The sequence below is a fragment of the Tauraco erythrolophus genome, chromosome 5, assembly GCF_009769465.1.
Source record: "Tauraco erythrolophus isolate bTauEry1 chromosome 5, bTauEry1.pri, whole genome shotgun sequence".
Taxonomy (NCBI): domain Eukaryota; kingdom Metazoa; phylum Chordata; class Aves; order Musophagiformes; family Musophagidae; genus Tauraco; species Tauraco erythrolophus.
Genome location: NC_141469.1, coordinates 30,102,338 through 30,124,480, shown reverse-complemented (window position 1 = coordinate 30,124,480; position 22,143 = coordinate 30,102,338). Strand labels below are relative to the sequence as shown.

At 49.1% G+C, this 22,143-nt stretch overlaps 1 protein-coding gene across 1 annotated transcript in view; it reads right to left on the bottom strand.

Annotated features, from left to right (window-relative positions):
- Positions 1-17,135, bottom strand: part of ASPNAT (aspartate N-acetyltransferase) — a 29,108-nt gene extending 11,973 nt beyond the window's left edge. The window contains exons 1-2 of the mRNA XM_086612281.1: positions 16,802-17,135; positions 15,215-15,379 (exon numbers count right to left, since the gene is read on the bottom strand). Of these exons, the coding sequence (XP_086468407.1) occupies positions 15,215-15,379; positions 16,802-17,135 (499 nt within the window). The remainder of the gene's footprint in view (positions 1-15,214; positions 15,380-16,801) is intronic.
- Between the last annotated feature and the right edge of the window lie 5,008 nt (positions 17,136-22,143).

Below are 22,143 nucleotides of genomic sequence, written 5' to 3'. Positions count from 1 at the left end.
AACTTAGGGTATGGCATAACGTGTTAGGACAGAACAACCCAACTGTGTGTGCAAGCTCTTTAAATCAGAGTCAAAAACAAGGCTGAGAGGTGAAAAGGTCCACCTGTAGTGGAAAAGGGGACCAAAAACATTTGCATATTTAAAACATGACAGACTGAAAAAGAACCAACCCAAACCACACCCCAAAACAGGACTACATTGCTTACATTACTTTCAGGGGCATCAAGGACAGCAGAGCTGGGAATAGGTCACCTCGGAAGGTAACCCATTGCACTTTACTGCACATAATCCCAGCACACGGATCGAGGCTCCCTCCCCAAGTGCTGGTGCAGATGCCAACTCGTTCTGCAACACACCCAAATCTACATCTGTTTGGCACAGAAGCGACAGAAAAGGGCAACGGCATGGCTTGGAAACATTCGATCGTAAGTCACATAAAGGATGCATATATTCAGCCAAAACATGCTGTAAGGCATGTTTCAGTGGTTCTGAACATGTGGGGGGTTTTTGTCCCTTAGCACATTCCTGCTGCCCTCTGAATGAGGGCTCCACTACCACAGCAGCTGATGAGCCGTAACGACAAGTAGCAGTTAGCAACATTTTATGGTGCAGAAACACTGACCAGAAAAGTCTCAGACCCCAGGGCAGCTCCTCCGCTTTCCTTCCTGAGGCATACCAGGAATTGACGGACGGGGACTGCATTTCACCAAATGCTGCACGGCAAAGAGAACCTACCACGACACCCTCCTAAAACTAATGATAAACACAACTCCGCTCCACTCAAAGCCTTTCTTTCTGCAGATGACTTGAGTTTCAGAAGAATCCTATCTTGTTGCTAACACAATGAATCAAACCTCCCCAACCTCTAACTTGCCATTGTATTAATCTACAGGAGTGAAACAGGAGTCATAAGGAGTTATATGTTCTCTGAAACCACAGTGAAGATTTCATTACTCAACATAGAAGATGGGGCTTAAAAAAGGAAAGGTTCAGGGCACAGATTTGGTACAGGTTGAAGTCAATTGGCACGTGGATTGATCTCCTTGAGCCTATCACAAGCAATTAATATTTCTCCCTATTTCTAGCACAGCAGCTTGAAATAGTGCTGCACACACATGCTTCCTAGAGCTCAGGCATCCAACAAAGATCCCAGTTATAGTCAACTGAGACCAATCTACCCCATCATATCACAGTACGCGAACAGTCACCATCCACCACACCGAGACGAGCCCCCCAGATCCCTTGCAATAGACTGAGATGGGCTTGAGAGGTGAGGATTGAGGGTGACACTGAAGCACAGTTCACCACCTCTCTCCTTCCCAGCTGCTCGCCAGGGGCGCTGCTTTGGGTGCTTCTCATCAGGACCAATCTCGTCTGACCTGTGAGTATGAGCAACCTCACAAACGGGTCAAACCTATTCCCCAAACCTCTGGGTAGGGAGCAGATGACTAAATAACAAGGGAACTGAAATGGTGATAAAGCTGGTAAGAAGAAATACGCTTTGGTCAACCAACAAAACTCCCAGCCTCTCTACCCTGCTGCCATTGAGGCGGCAGTGTCTCTGGGAAGATGCTCACCCTAACATGGAAGGTGATGGCAAAAAAGGCAATTTCCACCTGCAGTGTGCCAAGAAACAAGGTCTTTCCCTCGGAACGGGCGTCTGCCATGTACATCTGACATCCAAGGCCAGAGGCAGTGACAGGACTGACGCTTCAGTTTGTAGCAAATGGAACTCCTGACCCATATAAATAAATGAATAACTAACTAGCAAACCTCTCTGGAAGCAAACCTTCTAAGTGTTCCTTAGGTGCTTTTAACACCATCACACTTCAAACACCAGCAGCCTTCCTCCAGCAATGCCTTTTCCTCTACAACACATCAACCAGCCCATCCTCTTCTGAAGAGCAGAGAAAGAGGCGCTCACCCCACGACACAGGACCAGACCCAGAGGTGTTTTGCTGTGCTTCTGTGGGGCTGAATCTGACCCACTGACAGCTGCAGGCATCTCCTGGTGTTTGTGCCTTCCCACACCTCCAACCCAACCCTCAACCAACCAACACGGTGCGTGATGACTCTGGTGCTCAGACAGAAACAGGATACATGGGTACCACTGCATTCAGGATACATGGGTACCACTGCATTCCCATCCTGCTGTGCTTGTAAAGCCTGGCTGTGGGAGATGCTGAGCCCCTTCTGAGATGGTGTCTGGGAATCCTCAGCTCTTCTGAGGCAACCAGGCCATTGGACAGTCAGGACTCTCAAGGACATTACTGCAATGGGCGCTCTCTCTTTGAAAATTAACACAGGCTTTTTTCCAGCAGAAGTCCATGAAGGCAAACTACTGCCCTCCAGGTAGCACCTCTCCACAGCCATTGCACCGCAGGCTCCTGCTGTAAATTAACACCTTTCTTGCCTGCAGCCCTCTTACTTTTCTAGATTTACTGTAAATATTAAATCCCTGGAGGGCTGTTATATTTATACCCAACTCAGCCAAACTCAGCCCTGGTGTAAGGTTGCTCCGGTGTGTCCCACCTGTGTACACTAACATCAAGGGCTCCCCCAAACCCACTGTGTTGGAGTCCTGTAGAGCAAGGAGGGCAAACACTGAAACAGCTTGAGAGACTTCACTTCCTTCTGTCATGTAAGTAACAAAAATAAAAGTCCTCTACGAAGCTTCAGTGTTGTCTCCTTCCACCCATCACACTGCAGACCCCACCAAGACCTCCCAAGCAGCACGAGCCTCCATCACCACACATTGCTTCCATGTTTAACTCTCAGCAAACTGGTGGCCATGCCCTGTGTAAAGCCAGAGCACTGCCACGGTGCAGAAACACACCTTGCTGTTGTTAAAAACGGCATGATTCTATGTCTCTCTTCTGGTACACCAAGGCCAATGAGCCTTGGGTGTAATTGCACTGAATTCTACTACTCCAGACTGAAATGAGCATATTTATTTAATGTGGCAGCAAAAGAAAATTCTACATCCATAAATACATGAACATCTGTCGGGCTGGGTACAGACAATGGACCTGTTGTGGGTGATGCATTAACAGAAAATGAAAATTACATGTGTAAATCTCTACATCTCAAAAAAAAGAAAACAAAACAAAAGAAAAGTCTTTGCCATGTGTTCAGACTACCATGCCAAAGCAATCAAGCCAAAAAGTCCCTACAAAAGCCTACCCTGGTGATTTGTAGATCTCGTGACAACCACCTATGACAACCACCTATCACCACCTTACACCCCTCATACACATAAGCGGGGTTCCTTTGCGCCCCAATCTCAGTACCGGTCACGAGAGATGGGGATTTGAAAAAGATCTGCAAAATAAATCAATGAAGTGAGTAGGTAACGGGCCACGTCTCACTGCATCAGAGAGACACGTGGGAAATGAAGGGCAGTCTGCTCAGGGCTAGTGAAAGCAGATACTTCCATGCCGTGTACCATCAGCCTGTGGCATGCTTATTCACCAAGCATCTGTGGAAAGGAGATGAAATTATAAATATGAAGAGCACCTACAGCAACCAGAGCCAGGAGACATGCAAATCTGCACAAACCTGGGTAGAAATGCAGTTATTCTGAGGATCCGTTGGACTTTCCCAATTACAAAGACAACACTAAATAACACTAAACCCCCATACTCGATGCTAAGACAAGGCAGAACGAATATAACTAAAAGCAGGTTCACAGCTGCAACAACTCCTCCTTCCAATGCACCAGTTTTCCCTAAAACATCATAAATTCACCTTGCAGGCAGCTGATAGCACACACACAGAGCAAACTCAGGATTTACTCCATCACTGCATTTCCCATTTACGTCACAGGTTTCCTGTAAAGATCAAAAGAGCACTTGGACCCATACTGAAGGATGCCCTTAAGTATACGCTAAACTGCCAACAAGAGAAAAGGGATTTAAGCCCATGACTAAGTTAAAGCAAACGCTCCGCTGAAGCTTTAAACCAAACCATTCCAGAGTTCAGTCTCAGTGAATGCGGGGGAGGTTGTGTTTAGTTTCTTTTTTTTTGTAGAATTTCACTGAAATCCTCTTTAGCTGTTGGAGTTATCCATGAAGAACGTTCCCACTTCTCAAGAATCCTTGCAGATGCTTTGATGCTTTTCAGACTACTGACGGCTCAAAAAAAAGCCCCGTAAAACCTGATGACGGCTTATTCCCAAATGAAAATCACTGCCCCAGAGGCACAGCTTGATGTTATCCTCTGAACATGTGCAGGTTCTGAAACCACACCAGACGTATATTTTCATAGTTATTAAGTGAGTCTAATTGACTTAGCAGGCAGCAAAAGCTTGAAAAGGTGTTATACAAATACCCCTTTTAAACAATTTGGATTTTTAAAAAAAATCTCTCATTAGCATCCCTTTCACACAGTAACTTCCCCCCTCCACTCGCCTTCTCTCTTTTTTAACAAATCCCACCACTAACAATGTAATTCCAATAATGAGAACTTTACCAAGATGCTCACTGCTGTTAAGCAGACAGCAGTCGAGTATCTGTCATGCTTTTATTGCTTTATCTTTAACTAACCATCATCCAAAAATCGCCTACAAATGGCAGGTGCTCTACACCAGGCTATTTCCAAAAGCTTCTCTTTGCAGTTCTATTATTTAACATTATTTTAAATGGAAAAAGTACAGATTTAGGTCTTCCCTGGATTCCCACTAGAAGTGTTACACAGTGTTTCTGATGCTGTTATCTAGTTCCGGGGAGGATGAACAGATTTGGCACCTCCAAAAAAAGAACAAAAAGCCCTGATCTCAGCAAACGAAATGGGTTGGCTTTTTTTTTTGCTGTACTCCAACTGCAATAATGATTTTATATATCCTATTAAAATTATAAGAACGGGTTTTAAAGGAAAAAATCATAGTGGAAAAGATCAATAGGCCGTGCCCGAATACATCTGGGAGCGATGCAGGTCAGATGCTCTAAAGAAGGTGTAAGAAATCCTGTTGTTGGCAGCTCATTCGCCTTTAGGCAAAACGTTCTCTCCTACCATCACCGACACGTGGGTTTGTGCACTGACGCACTGTTTTCAGCTTAGCAGCCATAATATCCTCGTGCTGCTGACTTCTATTTATTTTTCTCATCTTTGTTATTCTGAGGATGCTACCAACAAAAATAAATACTTGCACTCACCATGTAAACTATCTGAACAACAAATGAAGAAAGAGAAGTACTTGTAGAATGAAATTAAGCAAAGGGACCTAAATTTAAAAGCATAATGGAAGGAAGGGGAAGATCAGAGTGGTACAAAGAGGGATGCTGGGTGTAGGATCACCACTCTTAAGAAACATCGAAAGCGAAGAACGAAGCAAGAACCAGACCAGACAAACCCACTGGAGAAATCAACACTGGGATGGACAAGAGAGCCAAGCAGAATTCAAAGGATAAAAAAATGCAAATATTGCAGTTTGACACAAGACCAGGAAAAAAAAGATTCAAGGAACCACTGTTGGTTCCCACAGTAGATGTTGCTCTCTGACAGCTGTTGAAATGAGTGTTGTACGCGAGGCGCGCTGAGGAGCCGTTCGTGGCTGGACAGCTGGTCCATCACCCCCCATTTCAATTAGCAGTGTTAGCACAGAGACCAAGAGCTTCCACTGTAAAAAGCAAATAAACTTGCATCTCTGCTGCTGGTTTCCAAGTCAGGATTCAAGTATGTTGGCAAGAGAGAGTAGGAGCAGCTTGTATAGCAATTACTGGTGATCGAGGACAAATCTAGGCAAGTAGCTTACTTAAAAATGCAGTTTTGTCAATTCAAAACTATTTACACATTTGTCCTCAATTCACCAAAGATCTTCAGCTGGGAAAGAAAACGCAGAGGAAAGCCAGGCTGGCACTAATCCTGCGCACAGCTCATCCCCTGGCGCTGCTGGCCCAGACACCCGCGCACAGCTCGGTCCTCCCCGAGATCGCAGGGGATGTCACAGCTGCTGAGACTTCGGAGATGGTCCCCCTCAACACCACCTCTTCAACGACTACACTGGTATAAAATACCCAAATACATCATTTTAACATGGCCTGGGATCCAGGTGATCCCAGCACTGGCTCCGTATAGATTTAAAAGTGCCATGCAAAGAAGAACAGAGGAACCTGTCTTGGAGGTAATAAATATTAAGTGTATCATGGCTCTACCATGATCAGCATGTCTTAAATCTATACTTGGGACTGACCTTTGCTTCTTAAGGAAGCCTGTAACAGAAGCAACTATTTTGTTTCAGGCTGATGTATTTTTTGTACTTTTGTATTACATTAACCACTAAACACAGATTTTTGTTTCTTCATAGTGAAAAAACAGAGAAGGAGTAGTAAATCAGCTTCATTTGGATCAAAACTACCCTCCCCTTTATTATCCAGTTCCTGAACTGAAAAACCATTTTCTCATAAACCCTCTGGCTTTCCGTTTTGCCACTTGGATAAATCCTAGAAGCAGCACAGGAATTTTAAGTGACAAATACTACTTGCAAGTTATCGTTTCAAGCAGTACATGCTAACGTCTGACTAATGCGTTGTATTTTCAATTAGCATTTATGCTGTTGCAAATCCAATTTTAAACAGTAATATCTCTTGTAGCCACTTAAAACAACACCTGCAACATGTTTCGTGTTACTTATTTTGAAAAGTCTCCCTTCACTCTCAGAATCCCATTTTAAAGCAGAAACCCAGCTTGGTACTAAACCGTGGGAGTCTCAGGCCTAAATTTTAGAATTAACCTGTAAGAAATAAAATTTTCAATTCTTGAAAGAAGAAAGAACACTCGTCAAACAGTTATAGAAGACAATAAATGATACTGTATATGCTTTCATAAATAGTTAATTGATTGCTGGGGTCCAACGGGTCAACAGATGATTTAAAAGAATGGCTCAAAGCCATCTGTAACAGACACCATGACTTGGACCTGCTCTAACCAGACCACTATGGACTAATTTCTGATACACCGTTAATAAAAGGTATGAGACTTCTTGGTGATTCCACTTGGCCCTTAGCCAAAAAAAAAATATCACAAACCCACAAAACCAAAACCAAACTAAAACAAAAAATACCCCCCGAAATCTTATTATTTGCTTACAAAGAGCAGATTTGTGACTAGAAATTACGTAAAACACATTGCTGTCTTTCAATTCCCTTTAAGGCTGCGTTCATTATCCACCTATCAGGAAAAAAAAAACATGATTCCTCAGCTTCTTACAGGGGGAAAAAATAAAATAGAATAAATAAAATATATCTAAAAATACACTTTGAAGCTGTTTCACTTATGCAGAAAGCAACAGTGACGGCCTGTGCATCCCTCAGCTCCTTGCAGAACCAGATCCCGGCAAAACACTCTGCAAAGTCTCTCTTTTTGCTTTGGTCTGGCAGGGAGTAAGGTCAAACTTGCGATTATTTGTAACAGAGTCACAGCACTGTGTTACCAAAATAAAAGCGTGTGCTCTGCCATACTGATAATGCCACAAGCTCCTGCAGCCCACGAGGGGCTCACAGCCACCCCGAGCCCTGCCAGCCATTCCCATCCCCGGTAATTAAATATAACCTGCCTGAATAAAGATTTAAGCCTATAGAAGGAACACGTGATCTTCAGAAAACTGCTCTGAAATTTGCAGACATTTTGAATGAACGGTCATATTGAAAATCAGGCCATGCGTTTAGGATTTTATGTTAAAAACTGCTTTTTCAATGTATTTAGAGGACTTAAGATAGAGAGCAATACTGACCAATAATTTCTGAAGTATTGGGGCCTCTGGTTGTGTACAGTAGAAGAAACCAACCTGACCACAGACACTCCTAAATAATCTTAAAAGGATAATAATGTGCTTGGGAATAAGGTTTTTCAGTTAATCTTCCTATATCCAAAATTCAGTGTCAAGAGGAGCTGAAAGCTTCGTACTTTTACAACCCTTGCCACTAGTCTGATACCTGACACAGAGGTTTAGGATATTATGAAAATCTTAACCTGAAACAGACCTTTGGATAATTGTTTTAAATTTTGGCCATTCCTAAGAAAGGAAGAGCCATTGAAAACTCTTTATAAGAGTAATTAATTTGCATTTAAACTTGCGGAGAAAATTCTGCAGCCCTTTTTAGCTTTATTCACCAAGGCAGTCACAAGAAATTGCACACAGGCATGCCAGAAAAGATCCAACACCAGAGAAAACATTAAAAAAAAATTACTCAAAGCCAGGAAAAAAAACAACCAACCAAAAAAAAACCAACAAACAGAACGCCTGATGTTCCTGCCCTTGTCATGTTTGTAAGTCCCAGCATGGCTTGCATTTGACGGTCTTGAGAAGTTAACTGTGCCTGAAAAACTACTGATGTTCAATTTATACATCTTATTACTTCTTGTATTGAAGATTAATGAACAGCACTTGCATGTACCGGAGTTTTTAAATACCTGCAGGCAGAGCTTATATTCAGAAGCACCATATCCAGCCAGTCATGGCTACAATTTAAATACCACTGCATTAACTGACGGTTAAATCAATTAGAGATTACCTTGAGAGAGAAGTTTTGAACGCATGGAGGAAAAAAAAAAGGTTACATCACTCCACAAAATTCACTGTAAAAATCTATTTTCATCTACTTTTGACATCGGACTGTGCCAAAGCTTGAGGATCTGAACTGAGAGCTATTTTTGTCTTACGGATACATGTGTTGAGGAATGGGTTTGTGCATGTGTTCCTGCTCCAGTGATAAATAAATAGGAGTGGGGTGGGGAGAAGGCTGCAGCAGCTTTCCCATGGATGTGCTTATCCCACTTGCATGGATGCCACAGCCCTGAGTGCGTAGGACACTCTGCTCATCAGACAACTTCAGTTTTTCCCGCGTCCCAGCCCTTGGCTAACAGCATCACTCTTCATCTCTGCACTATCCAAACCCCCCTAAAGTGAAAAAAACTCCGAAGAACAATGGTTTTGTAGGGCAGAAAGATCTTGCAGGCCGCCAAGTGGGTTGAGTGGAGCTGACCCACGTGGCTCGGCACTGCGTGGGACGCGGGCTGTGTCACCTCCAGATCCACCCAGTACTTATCGTCAGGGGTGCAAGGTTGGGCTGGGCCCGGCGGAGCTGCCTTCAGCTCACCCCTGCTGCGGGACCAGGGAGAGCCCCCGGGACAGCCAGCTCTTGGAACACGGGGTGGAGATTATGGGCTCGGGTGCGGGGCTGGTGCTGGCCCTGGCAGCGCTGTGCCTGGCTCCCTGCACCCACGCTAAGCACCTGCAGGACAGGGCTGCCTCCAGATGCAAAAGCCAAGGCTTCTCCACAGACAAAAAAGGCAGCCATGTGTGATGGGAGTATCAGAAGAGGTGGGTTTTGGAAAAGGCAACGTAACTTTAAATGCATTTTGCATGATTCGAATAATAAATTAAAAAATGTTTTGGTCCATAAATACATTTTACATAATTAGAATAAGAAATTTTAAAAATGTTTCAGTCCATTCTGGACAAAGCACATCTCTAATGCTTGGAAACATGAGTCCTTTTCCCTATTGCTTCCCAACTAGGCTCAAGATAGACACTAGAAATGAGAAACGCCAAATTGGGCAGTTCCAGTGCCACTAAGTTGTAGAAACCCGAAAGCAACGCTGTGAATTACAAAGTGGCAGCATCCCTGACGTCCCTCCAGGAGGCCAGTCTCAGAAACACTTGCAGAGATAACACATCCCACTATAAAACATATTAAAGGTCTCTAATCCTAACTTTGTAGGACTTCTCTGACCTGCAGATCACATTCCTTGAAGCACTCTCATTGAATTGCAGAGAGATGCCAGCAGTGAAATGCTCACCAGACAGGAGCCCTCCATCACCTGACCTCAGTTCCCAGCAGCGGTAGGGAGAAGAGCCAGAAATGCCGAGCCAGAGATAAGGACACAACTTCTCCCCCGGGTTCTCCAGCTCAGAGCCCAACTCCGGACTCTGCTCGGTGTGCAAGGAGAGGCATGCGCGAAAAACCCAGCACACAACAGCCTGATCAGGGGTTTGGCAGGTAGGTGAGGTCAGGGCGCTGCACAAGCCAGCAAGAAATGCTGAAGACAGAGATGCTTCAGATTCCAGCTGCCTCTCGGGCATTGGGAGCGGAGCAGGGCTCTCCGAAAACACATTCCTCCAGTGGGAAGCAGCAGCCCTGAGCCCTCTCCCGGAGTCAGGTAACTAAGCCCTTTCTTTGCAAAGCAAGAGCTGCTCTATTCTTTCCAAACAATGTTATCAGCGGGCAGCAGCACCGCTCTCTCGCTTATCTGGCAGCTTGAGCATTACCCAGAATGTGGAAGAACTGGGCTCCAGGGCCACCCCTCCGCCCCGGGGCTCCGTGGTGGGGAGAACTCCCCGCAGCGTGCAAATGGCCTAGGCATGGCAGAGCAACTGCAGCTCCCAGGTTGAGGATCTCCTCCCGAGGCAGCCCCTGTATTTTCCCTGCAGTCCCCACACCAGCCCAGCACCCCGAAACTCACTGCAGCTCACCCCATGGGCAACCCAAGGCTCAGCAGCAGCTGAGCGGGGTTAGCAAGAAACACACCATTTCACACCCAGCTGCTCACCTCCTTGCAAACACCTGGGCTCAACTCCTCTGGTGTTGGCTCTGTCCCTCTCAGAACAAACCCACCGTGAATGGACCTGATCCAAGAGTACAACTGAAGTATTTACTCATTACTCAGACAAACATCCCACCGACGCTGAGAAACACCTCAAAAGGAGAGAGCAGCAAACAAGATCTCACCTCCTCACAACCCAGCTCTGGTGTCCTTCTGGCAGAACAATGTGACCTCAAAACCTCTGCCAAGAAGGGCAGGACATCCCTCCTTTGGGCTCGGCTGAGGAACATGCCACCCAGGAGCAGCAGGAATTGAACCCTAATGAGCCATTCCCTCCCCACCACGTAGTCCCTCTTCCATAGGGCACAGTCCTGCCTTGTCTCCCAGGGAGGCTGGGATATCAGTGCACGCTCTTCATCCACACCCTCACGTACCAAGGGACTAAGGGCAGTGGGACAGGGAGGCTCTGCTCACCCTTGGACAGAGGCAGGAGAGCAGAGACACATGTCCTCTCCAAACATGAGCCACCCAGAAGCACCCGCCTGCCCAAAGCGCAAGAGCCGCAGACGCGCAGCCACTGCTGAAAACCACAACTCTCAGTGTGGCGTGTTTAATGTGACCTGACACCTCCTGCAGCAACCACTTCGGCTTCATCTGCTGCATTATACGAGTCAGATGCCCTCAAGACTCCATCAGGTCCTGCAGACGCAGCTCTCCAGGTTGCCCGTCCATACTGTCTGTCTGTCCTGCCCTGCAGCACTGGGCATTGCCATGCAGACATCCAGCTCGTCACTGGTGCCCAAAACTGCTGGAAATGTACAGCACCCACCACCACCGGGTCTTTGCACCACCACAACTCACATGCACATCCCTCAGCAGACCCTGACAGGACAGCCAGCAGCAGGAGATGACACTTTAAACCACTGCAGAAAGACGTGCTAGCTCATCAGCCAAAGCCCCGGCTCCAAGCAGGGGTTTTGCATCGGAGGCAAGGAAGAGTCCTGGTTTCCATCAGCTCTCCAGCAGAGACCTCAACCTCACAAGAATCTAACACACCAACCACTGCAACAAATATACAACACAACCAACTGGGACAGAAGCTTGAAGAGACACTGTAAAATTGATTAGTCATCAAAATCATCAGACCATAAAAGAAGCTCCAGCTGTGCTCCTCTTATTTGCATAGAGAAATGCAAGAGGCAGGGCTCTATTTAAAATTAATTCCTTCATTTTCTTCTTTTTTGTTTTGTTTACTAGAGCCTAAATTACTCTGGTTGACAACTAAGCCCACTATACAACTCCTTTCTTTTCCACCACCCCAGTGTCTTTTTTCATACCCTATGAAGAAGAAAAAAAAAAAAATCCAGTAAGTGCTATTTTAAAACGAAAAATGCAAGTTTACAAAAAGCTCAGGAAGGTGTTTGAAACATTCGACCTTCTGTTTTAAGACCCCAGCACAGGACTCAACACAAACAATTCCTTTCAAATCAACAGCAATTTCAAGTCACCCCACTGCATACGAGCTCAAAGCTTAATGCTGGCCCAAATGTTCTGCCAGATCCTCAGTGTAAACGTAGGAGGGCAAGAGAAAACAAAAATTTAAATTTTGGCTAGTGTACTTCTGCCAAATCCTTGTCAGCGCATATTTTTCAGTTCATTCAAAATCCAGTAGAGGAAATTTGAAACAATAACTAACTTGGAGGTGAGCGGCTCAGAAAAAACACAGAAGAAAAAACAATCTGGTGTTAACTTATGGGATTGTTCAAGGCTGATCACTAGGTGGGTGCTTACAGCACCCCATTGCAGATCAAGTCCTTTTGGTTCAGTTTGAAAAGTGATCCACAGTTTCTGCGGATGCTTTGGCAAAGCTACCAATTATTCCCTCACTGTAGATGCCTGCCTTGCTAGAGGCTATTTGTTGTAGATGTTGTGCACAATGGTACACCAACCCTGGCTACCACAAGGAGCCCACTGCAAACAATCCTTTTTCATGTCTGGATATCATGAGCAAAACCTCAGCAAAGCCACAATCCACATCAGGATGCAAGACCTTAAGACCACGTCCCAGTTCTACCTTCGCGTTCATCACCTTAAGGATTCATAAACCCACTACAGAAATGCCCTTTTCCCCTGTTTTCCATGCTAGAAAATAAAAATATTCAAGCAGGTAGACGGGGTTCTCCAAAGCAGTGTGAGGTTCCCTGGTTGTACTCCCAGCTAAAGCCAGGCCAGCCTGCACTTACACCAGGCTGTGTTTTCTAACTTGTCTGGTTGAGCTCTGACCATCTCCAGACCCTCTGGGCCCCTGTGCCTGATCACCCTCGCTGTGACCATTTCTTTCCTAACACCTCACTGAGAAAGCTTGCACCAACATCTAAACTGGAGCAATCCGCAGGACAACGAGCCCTTCTCATTCCTGCTGCAATCATTTCTGCCTGTGTGCTTATTTGTGAACAAGTCGAATAGAAGACAAACTTGGGGCTGGAAGTTGTTTTATTATCGTTTTTCTGTCCTTTGGGTGGATGGGCAGTGCCAATGTGGCACATCACTGCCTTTCTCTCTACATTCAGACGGACAAGGCAGTCCAGACGGACGGCCTCTGAAGCGCATGCATGTCTAGGCTTTTCCAAGATGACTGCGTTTATACTGCTGTCTTATGGGGAAGAAATTTAGCAAATGTATCTTTGAGGGAAACAGGAGCAAAACACTGGATTCGTGCCTCGTGCGCAGCTACACCAAATAGCACCACACGGCTTCACGGCATGTGGACAGGTACTGGGCAGACTGGCATCACTGGTGGTGCCAGTCCCAAACCCTAGACATCCTTTTCCTCCTTATCTCCCAAAGCCTCTTTGGTCTTTCCCTAATTACGACTCCAGCCAACTCGCTTAACACCACTAACATCAAGGATCTTTAACAATCCCGTGAATCTGCTTTTTACGGCATGGCAGAAGCCTAATCACACACGAGTAAATTCTGTCAAAAATTAAAGCCCACATGCTTGCTCTAAAATTGAAATCAACCCTTCGAGGTACCAAACAAAAGCAATTCTAACAGTGCAAAGCCATGCTGGCAACACAGCTGAACCGGATTACGTTACTGACCCTAAACAAATCAAGGGCATTCCTTACTCTTCCTTTGAGTCCCTTTCCTTTTGCTATATATGTTAGCGCTATAAATACAAGCACTTTGATCCATGCCCTGAATCGTGACCATATGAGTCCCAAGCACTAGTGAGCGATGCAGCTCAAACACCTATGAACTCTGTATTACATGTTCTTATTCCACTGGGGTCCCCTGCTACTTTCTCCAGCATAACACACTGTTGAACCTCACTACAGAGGTTTGGAAATGTTTTGCTACAAGCCCTTCTGGTTTCATGACACCATCTTTAATGAAGATTGAGCTTTTTAAATACAAGCCACGCGTCAATTCATTTTTACAGAAACAAGCACTGTAAATGAAACACAACCTGTGTGCAAGATGGGACAAGATCTGTACAAGATACACACTATGATGAGAAATGAAACCTAAAGCAAGCACATTTCAGATATTTGGGGATTTTTATTACAGGAGGAGCATAATTTTAGAAAAATATAATATTGCACATTAGAAGTGAAGGAAAGGGAAGTTTGTGGCTATGGTACTTCCTATGAATCCTCTAAAAGTGCCCAGGAAGAGGTTTGTCACACCTAGACGACAGCAATGATGCAGCGAAAACATGGTCACATGGAAAAACAACAGTGCAGGCACCTGGAGAAGATGGAACTAGCTAAGGTGGGTTACCGGCACTGTCTTTGCGCTCCCAGCTCACCACTAGCACTATGTGACCACCAAAAGCAAACCTCAAACCCCAAGTGATCTCCCAGACAACCCCTTGCTCTGGTCCTCAACATGGATGCACACCTACAAAAAGGGAAATAGCACCTTCCCTGCCTGGCAAGTTCTGAAAGGACTTTTGTGTTTGTTTTTGTTTTTTTTAAATAATCACATAAGAGATCTTTTACAGCTTAACAAGCAAACATTACTGTTAGATCCTGTATTTTAAATTACAGGCATATAAGTAACAAACGGATGAACACATATCATGTCAAAGCCAGGCAACATCCCTTTACATACCTGATCTGTGCCTCTTCCAAAACACTTGCGTTAAGGAAGGTTCTTCTTGAATAATATGGGAAAATGGGCACAATAACTAAAACTGGCTCCTCTACACATTTGGGCTAAAAGAGCTTTCAGCTCCCCCTGCTCTTGCTCTCAGAGCTAATACCAGGCACAAGGAGCAAAGAAATACCGAGCTCAAGAAACAAGGGCTGGGTTGGACCTCACCAGCAATAAATAACCCACATCATCCACCCTCAGTGTCCCCGAGCACCCACACCCCATTCCCCAAACCAGCTGCAGGACCCCAGAGTACTGCGCTTGGGGGATGGACGGAAGCTGCCATGGATGACTAGACATTTTGGAGAAAAAAAAAAAAGGGAAAAAAAACCAACCCCAAAACCCAACCCCAGAGATGGCTTTGTGCCTGGTATGGCTAAAGAGCTGCATTGTGGTGACTTTGGAGCCTGCTCAGTGCTGCTGACATGAGGAAAACGCGCCAGCAGCAGGGAGCAGCCATGTTCCCCGAGCAGGGCCAGGGGAAGGCTCCCTCCGGGGAATTCACACTCACCTGGTGGTTTCATGTAATATTGCTCAATATCGGACATGTCCGTATGCAGCGCGCAATCGAGATAGTGGAGGATAACTTTTCTACTGAAGTAGTACCTCATGCCCATCAGAAAGATGGGCAAACAGCAGGTCAGCAGGAAGGACTTGGTCACAACAAAGCATATTACTATGGAGATAAGGAAGAGAAATAAACGACACCTGTCAGAAAAGAGAATTTAGTGTTGATTTCGGAATACAAACTCATTATTAAAAACAAAAAACAAAAACAAAACAAACAAGCAGATAAAAATATACATTTGCAGTACACACACAATTCACGCTATCGAGATTAACGTGTTAAGTAACAGTGTATCATGCAGAGATAACCCCGGAGAAGTTTAGGAGGTGCCTGGAGAGAGCTGATCCTGGGGATGCCATCAAGGGCCCACCGAACGCCCCGGAGAGGGGCTGGTGGGGACGCCGGGGGCCAGGCGCACCCCAGGCCCCGCTGCGCTTTCCCTGGTGAGGCTGAAAGGCGGCCGGGGCGGAAAAGCCGGGCTGCGGGCACGCCGCTCCGCAGCCATGTGTCTGTCACTGCGGCATGACTAGTCTCATCGCGGGAAGCCCCGACTCCCAGGGAAGACATCCTGCCCGCCTCCATGCCAGGGTGCTGCTGAAGACCTCGGGGGCTTCTGCAGACACCCCCGAGACGGTGGCTCCCTCCAGCATTATTCCAGCCTCCTAGAGCCTCCGGCTAAGACCTCCTGCACCCCAAGTGCCTGCTGAGGGGTCCCCCTCCAGCACAGGGCCCGCCCTCCCTACCCCTACCGGGGGTATGGGGGTGCAACCTGCCTACAACCGCCAAGGGCATGAGCAAGCAGCCCACAGCTTGCTCTGGGCAAGAGGCGTATTTGCAAGGGGGGTGGTGGGGTGGGGGTACTTATGAACATGTCCCGCACTTCTGTGTCGTTATTTGCACGGGGGGTGGAGGCACCTTGCAGGCGCTATTTTGGGCATGCAGCTCTAGAGGGAGGTGAGCCCCCCCGCTCGGCCCTGCTGCAGGGGTTACCCCCTCCTCCCCACGCCGTGGTGGAGGTAAAGGGGGGGGGGGGGGGCGCCCCGGCCGTCTCCAAGCAACGCCGGCACGCGGCGGCCCCCCCTCCGGCGCTGGGCTGCGCGGGGGCGGTGCAGCGCGCGGTGCGAGGCGCGCACCGCTCCCCTTCACCGCACCCCCCTCCCCCCCCGGCCCGGAATAACTAGAAAGACGGCTCGACCCTCACCCCCGCGCAACCTACGCGGCAACTCCCCCACCCTTACCGCTCCCCTCCCCTAAAGCCCGCGCAGGGTCGCGCATCCCCGAGCCGCTCAAGGCTCCCCGCGCCGCACACCCCGCTTTCCCCGCCTGCCCCCCCCCGCAGCGCTGCAGCTCCGCGGCCGCCCCGCACGATGCTGCGGCGCTCCGCCGGCCGCACCGCCGCAGCGCGCCCGAAGCGGCGGGTCCGCGGCTCCTCCCGCCTCTCCGACCATTTTGTGAAGACGCACGGGGCGATGGTGGGGGGGGAAGAGGAAACGCGTGACCCCCCTCCCCCAAAAGGGAGCAGATACTCACCCGCCAGCAGCCCGTAGAGCAGCTGAGTGAGGGGCTGCTGCTTCAGCCCCCTGAAAGCCGTGTTGGGGATCCGCTCCATGATACCCTCGTAAAATATGCGGCGCACCACCTCCTGCTCGGAGGGGTGGAATTCGCGGATATAGACATTGTCGCGCCGAGGGTCGTCTTTTGGGGAGCTGAGGGGAGGCGGGGGGGAAGAAGGGGAGCCCGCCAACGAGGGCCACATTTGGGAGGAAGAAACAATGATGGTGTCTTTTTTGGATCCCGGGATTGATTCATGATCTTCTGCCACAATCTTGGTCTCACAAACCATCTTGGGAGACAGACAATGCATGCAAACCGGCCGCGGGGAGGGGGCGGAGGAGAAAAACGGGACGGGGGGGGGGGTAAATAAAAAATGAAAAATTAAATTAAAAAAAAAAAAAAAAAAGGAAAAGGGGAGGGGGAAGGAGCGGGACGCGGAGCAGGGACGGAGACCCGCCAGGCAGCGGCAGCGGCTGCGCGGGGCGCTGAGCAACGCGGCCGGGCGGGACGGGAGAAAGGAGCTCCACTGCATTTTGGAGAGGCATTTATAGGGCGGGGGGGGGGGGGGGGTGGGCCGCGGGTCCCCGGGGTCCTAGCGCCCCCCGCATTGGCTGCGCGGGGTCGCCATGTGATCGGGGGGAGGTGTTCCGCCCCCCCCCCCCCCCCGCCCCATCCCTGCACCGCCCCTTGCAAATTACTACGGCGCGTCCCTGCGCGAGGCGGCGGCCCCCGAGCTTCTTCCCGGGGGCTTGCACGCCTCTGCCCTCATACACCGGTCCATGTGGTGGGGGGTGTATTTATTTATTTACAGTGAAAGCCCCACACGCCCGGCACCCTTCTGGAACAGTCGCTGCGGGTGCGCGGCGCTGTGCGGAGCGCTGCGGGAGGCTGCGGGGCGCGGAGCCCCGGACGGGGGGGCCCCGGCATCGCTCGCACCGCCCCGCGTCCCGGCGGGCTGCGGCGTGGGCTGCTCCGCGGTGAGTCATTCACCGCGGCGGCGCGTCCCTGCCACCCGCGGAGCGGGGCGCGGACGGCCGCTTCCTCCCTCCCCCGTCCCGGCTACCCTGCGCGGGAACGCGCTGCAGGGGGCGGGACGGGGGGATGCAGCCGCGCTGCCCCCAGCGTCTCCCGAGCCCCAAATAAATCCCTGTCCTCCGCCTCTGCGACCTGCCCCCGCGGTCGCTAACTTAGCTTCCCGTGCCCACGGCGGTGCGGGGGCCCGCCGCCTCCCCGGGGCGGAGAGAAGGGGGTGGGATGCACAGGGAGGAGGATGGGCTTCTCCTCTCGCAGGACCCGAAAAGCTTCGGCCTCTCCCGGTTGGAACCGGCCGGCATCTGCCCGAGGCATGCGCCGTGCACGGCCGGTGCAGGGACGGGGCGGAGGTGAGGGGATGCAGGGCGGCGAGCCGGCGTGCCTCGGACCCCCTCCCCTTCCTGCCGCCGGCTCGCCCTCCTGCGAGGTGTGTTCCCCGAGAGTTTTATCTGTGCCTCTCCCTGCCAAGTGGCGGCCGTGCAGCCACCCTCGCGGGGTGCAGCTGTACCTCCCCTGGCAGCTTCACCTGTGCATCCCCCTGGGAACTGCACCCCCCTGCAAGCTTCAGCTATGCCTCCTCCTGCAAGGTGCATCCACGCACCCCCCTGAAAGTTTCGTCTGTCTCTTCCTCCTGCAAGGTGCACCTGTGCATCCTCCTGCCAGGAGGCACCCTTCAACCCACCCCTCTTGGGGTCGCATCCCTGCATCCCCCTACAAGGTGCACCCATGCAGCCTACTACAAGCTTCATCCCTACATGCCCCTGGGAGGTGCACCCACCCGTCTGTGAGTGCAGCCGTCACTGGCACCTTGCAAGATTTGCTGCCCCGGGAGTTCATGGGCTCTGTTTCGGTCCTCAGGAAGATGCACAATGACTCGATCTTTGCCTCGAGCTAAAGCTCGATTTCACCGTGATGGTTCATTGTGGTTTCATTGCTTCACTTTTAATAGAAAAGTTGTTCAGGAGTAAGAGAGATGGGAGAGGGGGAAGGGTTAGGTAAGGGTTTGGAAACCTTCCCACCCAGAGGAGACATGCAAGGAGACATGAGGAGCTGCTCCTCGGGCAGCTGTGGGACCTACTCGTGGTCAGCCACCGCAGCACTGCCAGCCTGCTTAGAGGGGCAGGCACGGCACGGCCTTAACTAGCAGCCGGCTCCAGCACCTACAGAGTTCCCGTTTCTAACAAGCATCTTCTGCAACTGCAGCCTGAGCAACTCCCAGCTCCCAAAGCCTGCGACTGTCTGAACCAGAGATCAAAATGTACGATTATAAAGGACGGTGCGGCGCAGGTGCGACAGCAACCTTGCCACTGGGTGGATGGGGAAGCCAAAAGAGCAACATCTCCTGCTCAAGAGTTGAGCCTCCTATGCGAAGGAGATCTCAACAGGGAGAAGCAAGACATGCAGCATCCTGCATCCCCCTTGCCCCCTTGTCACATCTCACCTCAGCAAGGATCAGTTGGACTTCTGCACTTGGGAGGTACCTGGCAGCCCCAAATTCACCGATGCAAAGGCAAAGAGGCTGTGGATGGGGAAAAAAAAAAAATAAAATAGGACAATGTTTGCCTTTGAATTCTGAAAGCTTCGGGCCAAAGATAGGAGGTTGCTGTTTCAAAAATATAATTAAAATAACGCTTAGTTTCCATATGCCTGGGTTAAAGCAGGCATTTATTTTTGTTTGATCCTTTCTAGTCAGATGCATTGCTTATTTGTGAAATAACTACACTAATAAAAACAACCCGTTCCTTAAAAAAAAAAAACAAAACCACTGCGGTTGTGTAACAGCCAGGGGAGCTCCCAATTCCAGTCCCAGGCTACGGACCTGACGGTTTGTAGCTGAGTTATTTTTAGACAAGCACTAAATACTTGTTTACGATTTATGCGGCCAAATTTGAGCATCGTATGAACAGTAATTAATATCCCCTGTTCCCCTGAGATAAGGGGGTACTGTCATCCTCAGCCACAGCGAGGGAACTGAGGCACAGGGGAATGCACTGATTTATGCACCATCATGCAGTAACTTGAAGAAGACACAGGCACCGGACCAGATTTCCTGAGCCCTCCCTCCACTGTCTGAGTGCCAAACTTTGCCTTTCTTATTGCAAAGGCAGGATTTCAGCTTTCTCTGTAAAAGAAGGGGAAGGGGAGGTTCTGGGGGTGCTGCTGCATGGTGGGGAGGAGGGATGGGGAAGGAGCAGGCAGCCGTGACTGATCGAAGCAAATGTCAGTGAAAATCAAGGGCCTCGCTGAAATCAATTGCAAAAGCCAGTCAGGTTCGCAGACGGCAGATTTGGGCCCCTGGAATAAAAAGGATATTGTTAACAGCAGCTTGCTGGCAAGGCAACTGCTCTGCCAGGAGCTTTCAGGCTTTAAGAACGCAGTTGTCATCCCAAGTCACCGAGGATTTTGCTCTTGGGTTTACTCCCGCTCCTCTGGGACCTGAGGGTAAATCTCCCACATGCCATGACCGACTGCTGAACCTCCATGGATAGAACTAAATTAATTAAGATGGACAGTTTAGAGTTTGAATTTCGTGCCAGTGCTCTCAGCAGCTCTCGCTGCTTAGTGTAAAGAGCGAGCTTGTCTGGATGTTCGATCCATTGGTACGGCTGAGAAATAAACCTGGGATAACCAGGGCAGACTGTGCGGCTCTGGGGGCCAAGGAGGTTTGAGTGTTTCAGTAAGAAACATGTTTTGCCCTCAGCAGATCTGCTTTAGGCTGACTTTGCTTTGGATTAGACCATCAAACCAGTAAGCCTTGGAAATGTCATTATTCATCCTTCCCAAAACTGCAGCTCTCATCTTGGGTCAGGGGGCAGTCACTCCCCTTTGCAGGTCGTGAAGCACCCAGCAGATGTACAACAGAATTGCCACTTGCCCTGCTAGGAAGCTCACACCCTGCTCTCATCCTGAAATTTTAGGGTTTGTATCCAACCCTGGGCTTTGAATGACTCGAACAATTTTCTTCCAACTAGATTTTGCTCTCACTCCTGAAGCAGTAAGATCTGTGTGATTGCAAGAGAAGCAAACAATTTGGGATGAACAGTTATCCTTGCAGAGCATATACATTTTAGGAGCAGGGAACGCCAAGGCAGGTCCCCTGCAAACCTCCTTGACCCACTGCTCAGTATCTGCTGGGCAAAGAGAGAAGCTGGAGAGGGACTCGTTACTAAGAAGGGCGTGTAATGACAGGACAGGGGTCAATGGCTTTAAACTGAAAGAGGGGAGATTTTGATTAGATATAAGGAAGAAATTCTTCACTCTGAGGGAGTCCCCTTCACACTGGGACAGGTTGCCCAGAGAAGTTGTGGCTTCCCCATCCCTGGAATTGTTGAAGGCCAGGTTGGATGAGGCTTTGAGCAACCTGGTCTAGTGGCAGGTGTCCCTCCCTGTTGCAAGGGGACTGGAACTAGATGATCTTTGAGGTCTCTTCCAATCCGAACCATTCTATGATTCTGCAAGTGCTGCTGGCTCTATCTTTCTTCTGCAAAAGCTACAAGCAGCCACAATCCTTTGCTCATCAGAGGCTGTGTCAATCAACCTTAGCAATTAGCTAATTGACAGCAAAAACTGCCCCAGGTGATATTAATGCAGCGATTCCGGAACGGCTCATCCCAGCAGGATGAGGCTATCTGGCAGAGACAGTTCCCACCCTGCCCTTTGCAACATCTCCGTCAGCGAGCAAATGAGGAAGGAAGGTAGCGAGGTTTAAAGCTTTTCTCAACTACCTCCAGATTCTCCTCCAACCTGGACCTTGGTCATTTCAACCAGTTTTTCCACGTTTGATCTCAGATGCCTGGAGTGGGCTGAGCCCCTCAGCACCGCGGGCTGTTGGGCCACAGCAGCCTCCCACCCTCCTGCTTTGCTGGGCTGGGAAGAAAAGTCAAAGCCTCCCTGCTGACTCTGCAGAGGTGTATATGAATGTGAGGCATTTACCTAATAAATATCTTCCTAAGGGGGGGATTAATTAGCATTCCAAGATTTGCTCTCACTGCACTCCCTCTCTCTGTAGCAGCTTCTCTTAGGGCCACTTATTTTCCACTGAGAGCGCGTTGCTGGCCCCTTTCCTGGCACACAGACCCCTGAGGCTGAGGGTTCACTAATCTTCTGCTCAGGGGCTGTCACCTGCAGTGGCACCTGTGCCGTGTGAGAAGTTGGCAGTAACCACGCACACATCCCTGTTTCCCCAGTCCTGCCCTATGCTGTGACTGGTCACAGCAGTGATGCAGGCTCCCTCCTTCCCCAGCTCTCTGGGTGCCACCAGTAATAAGTTCCTATAAAATCCAACG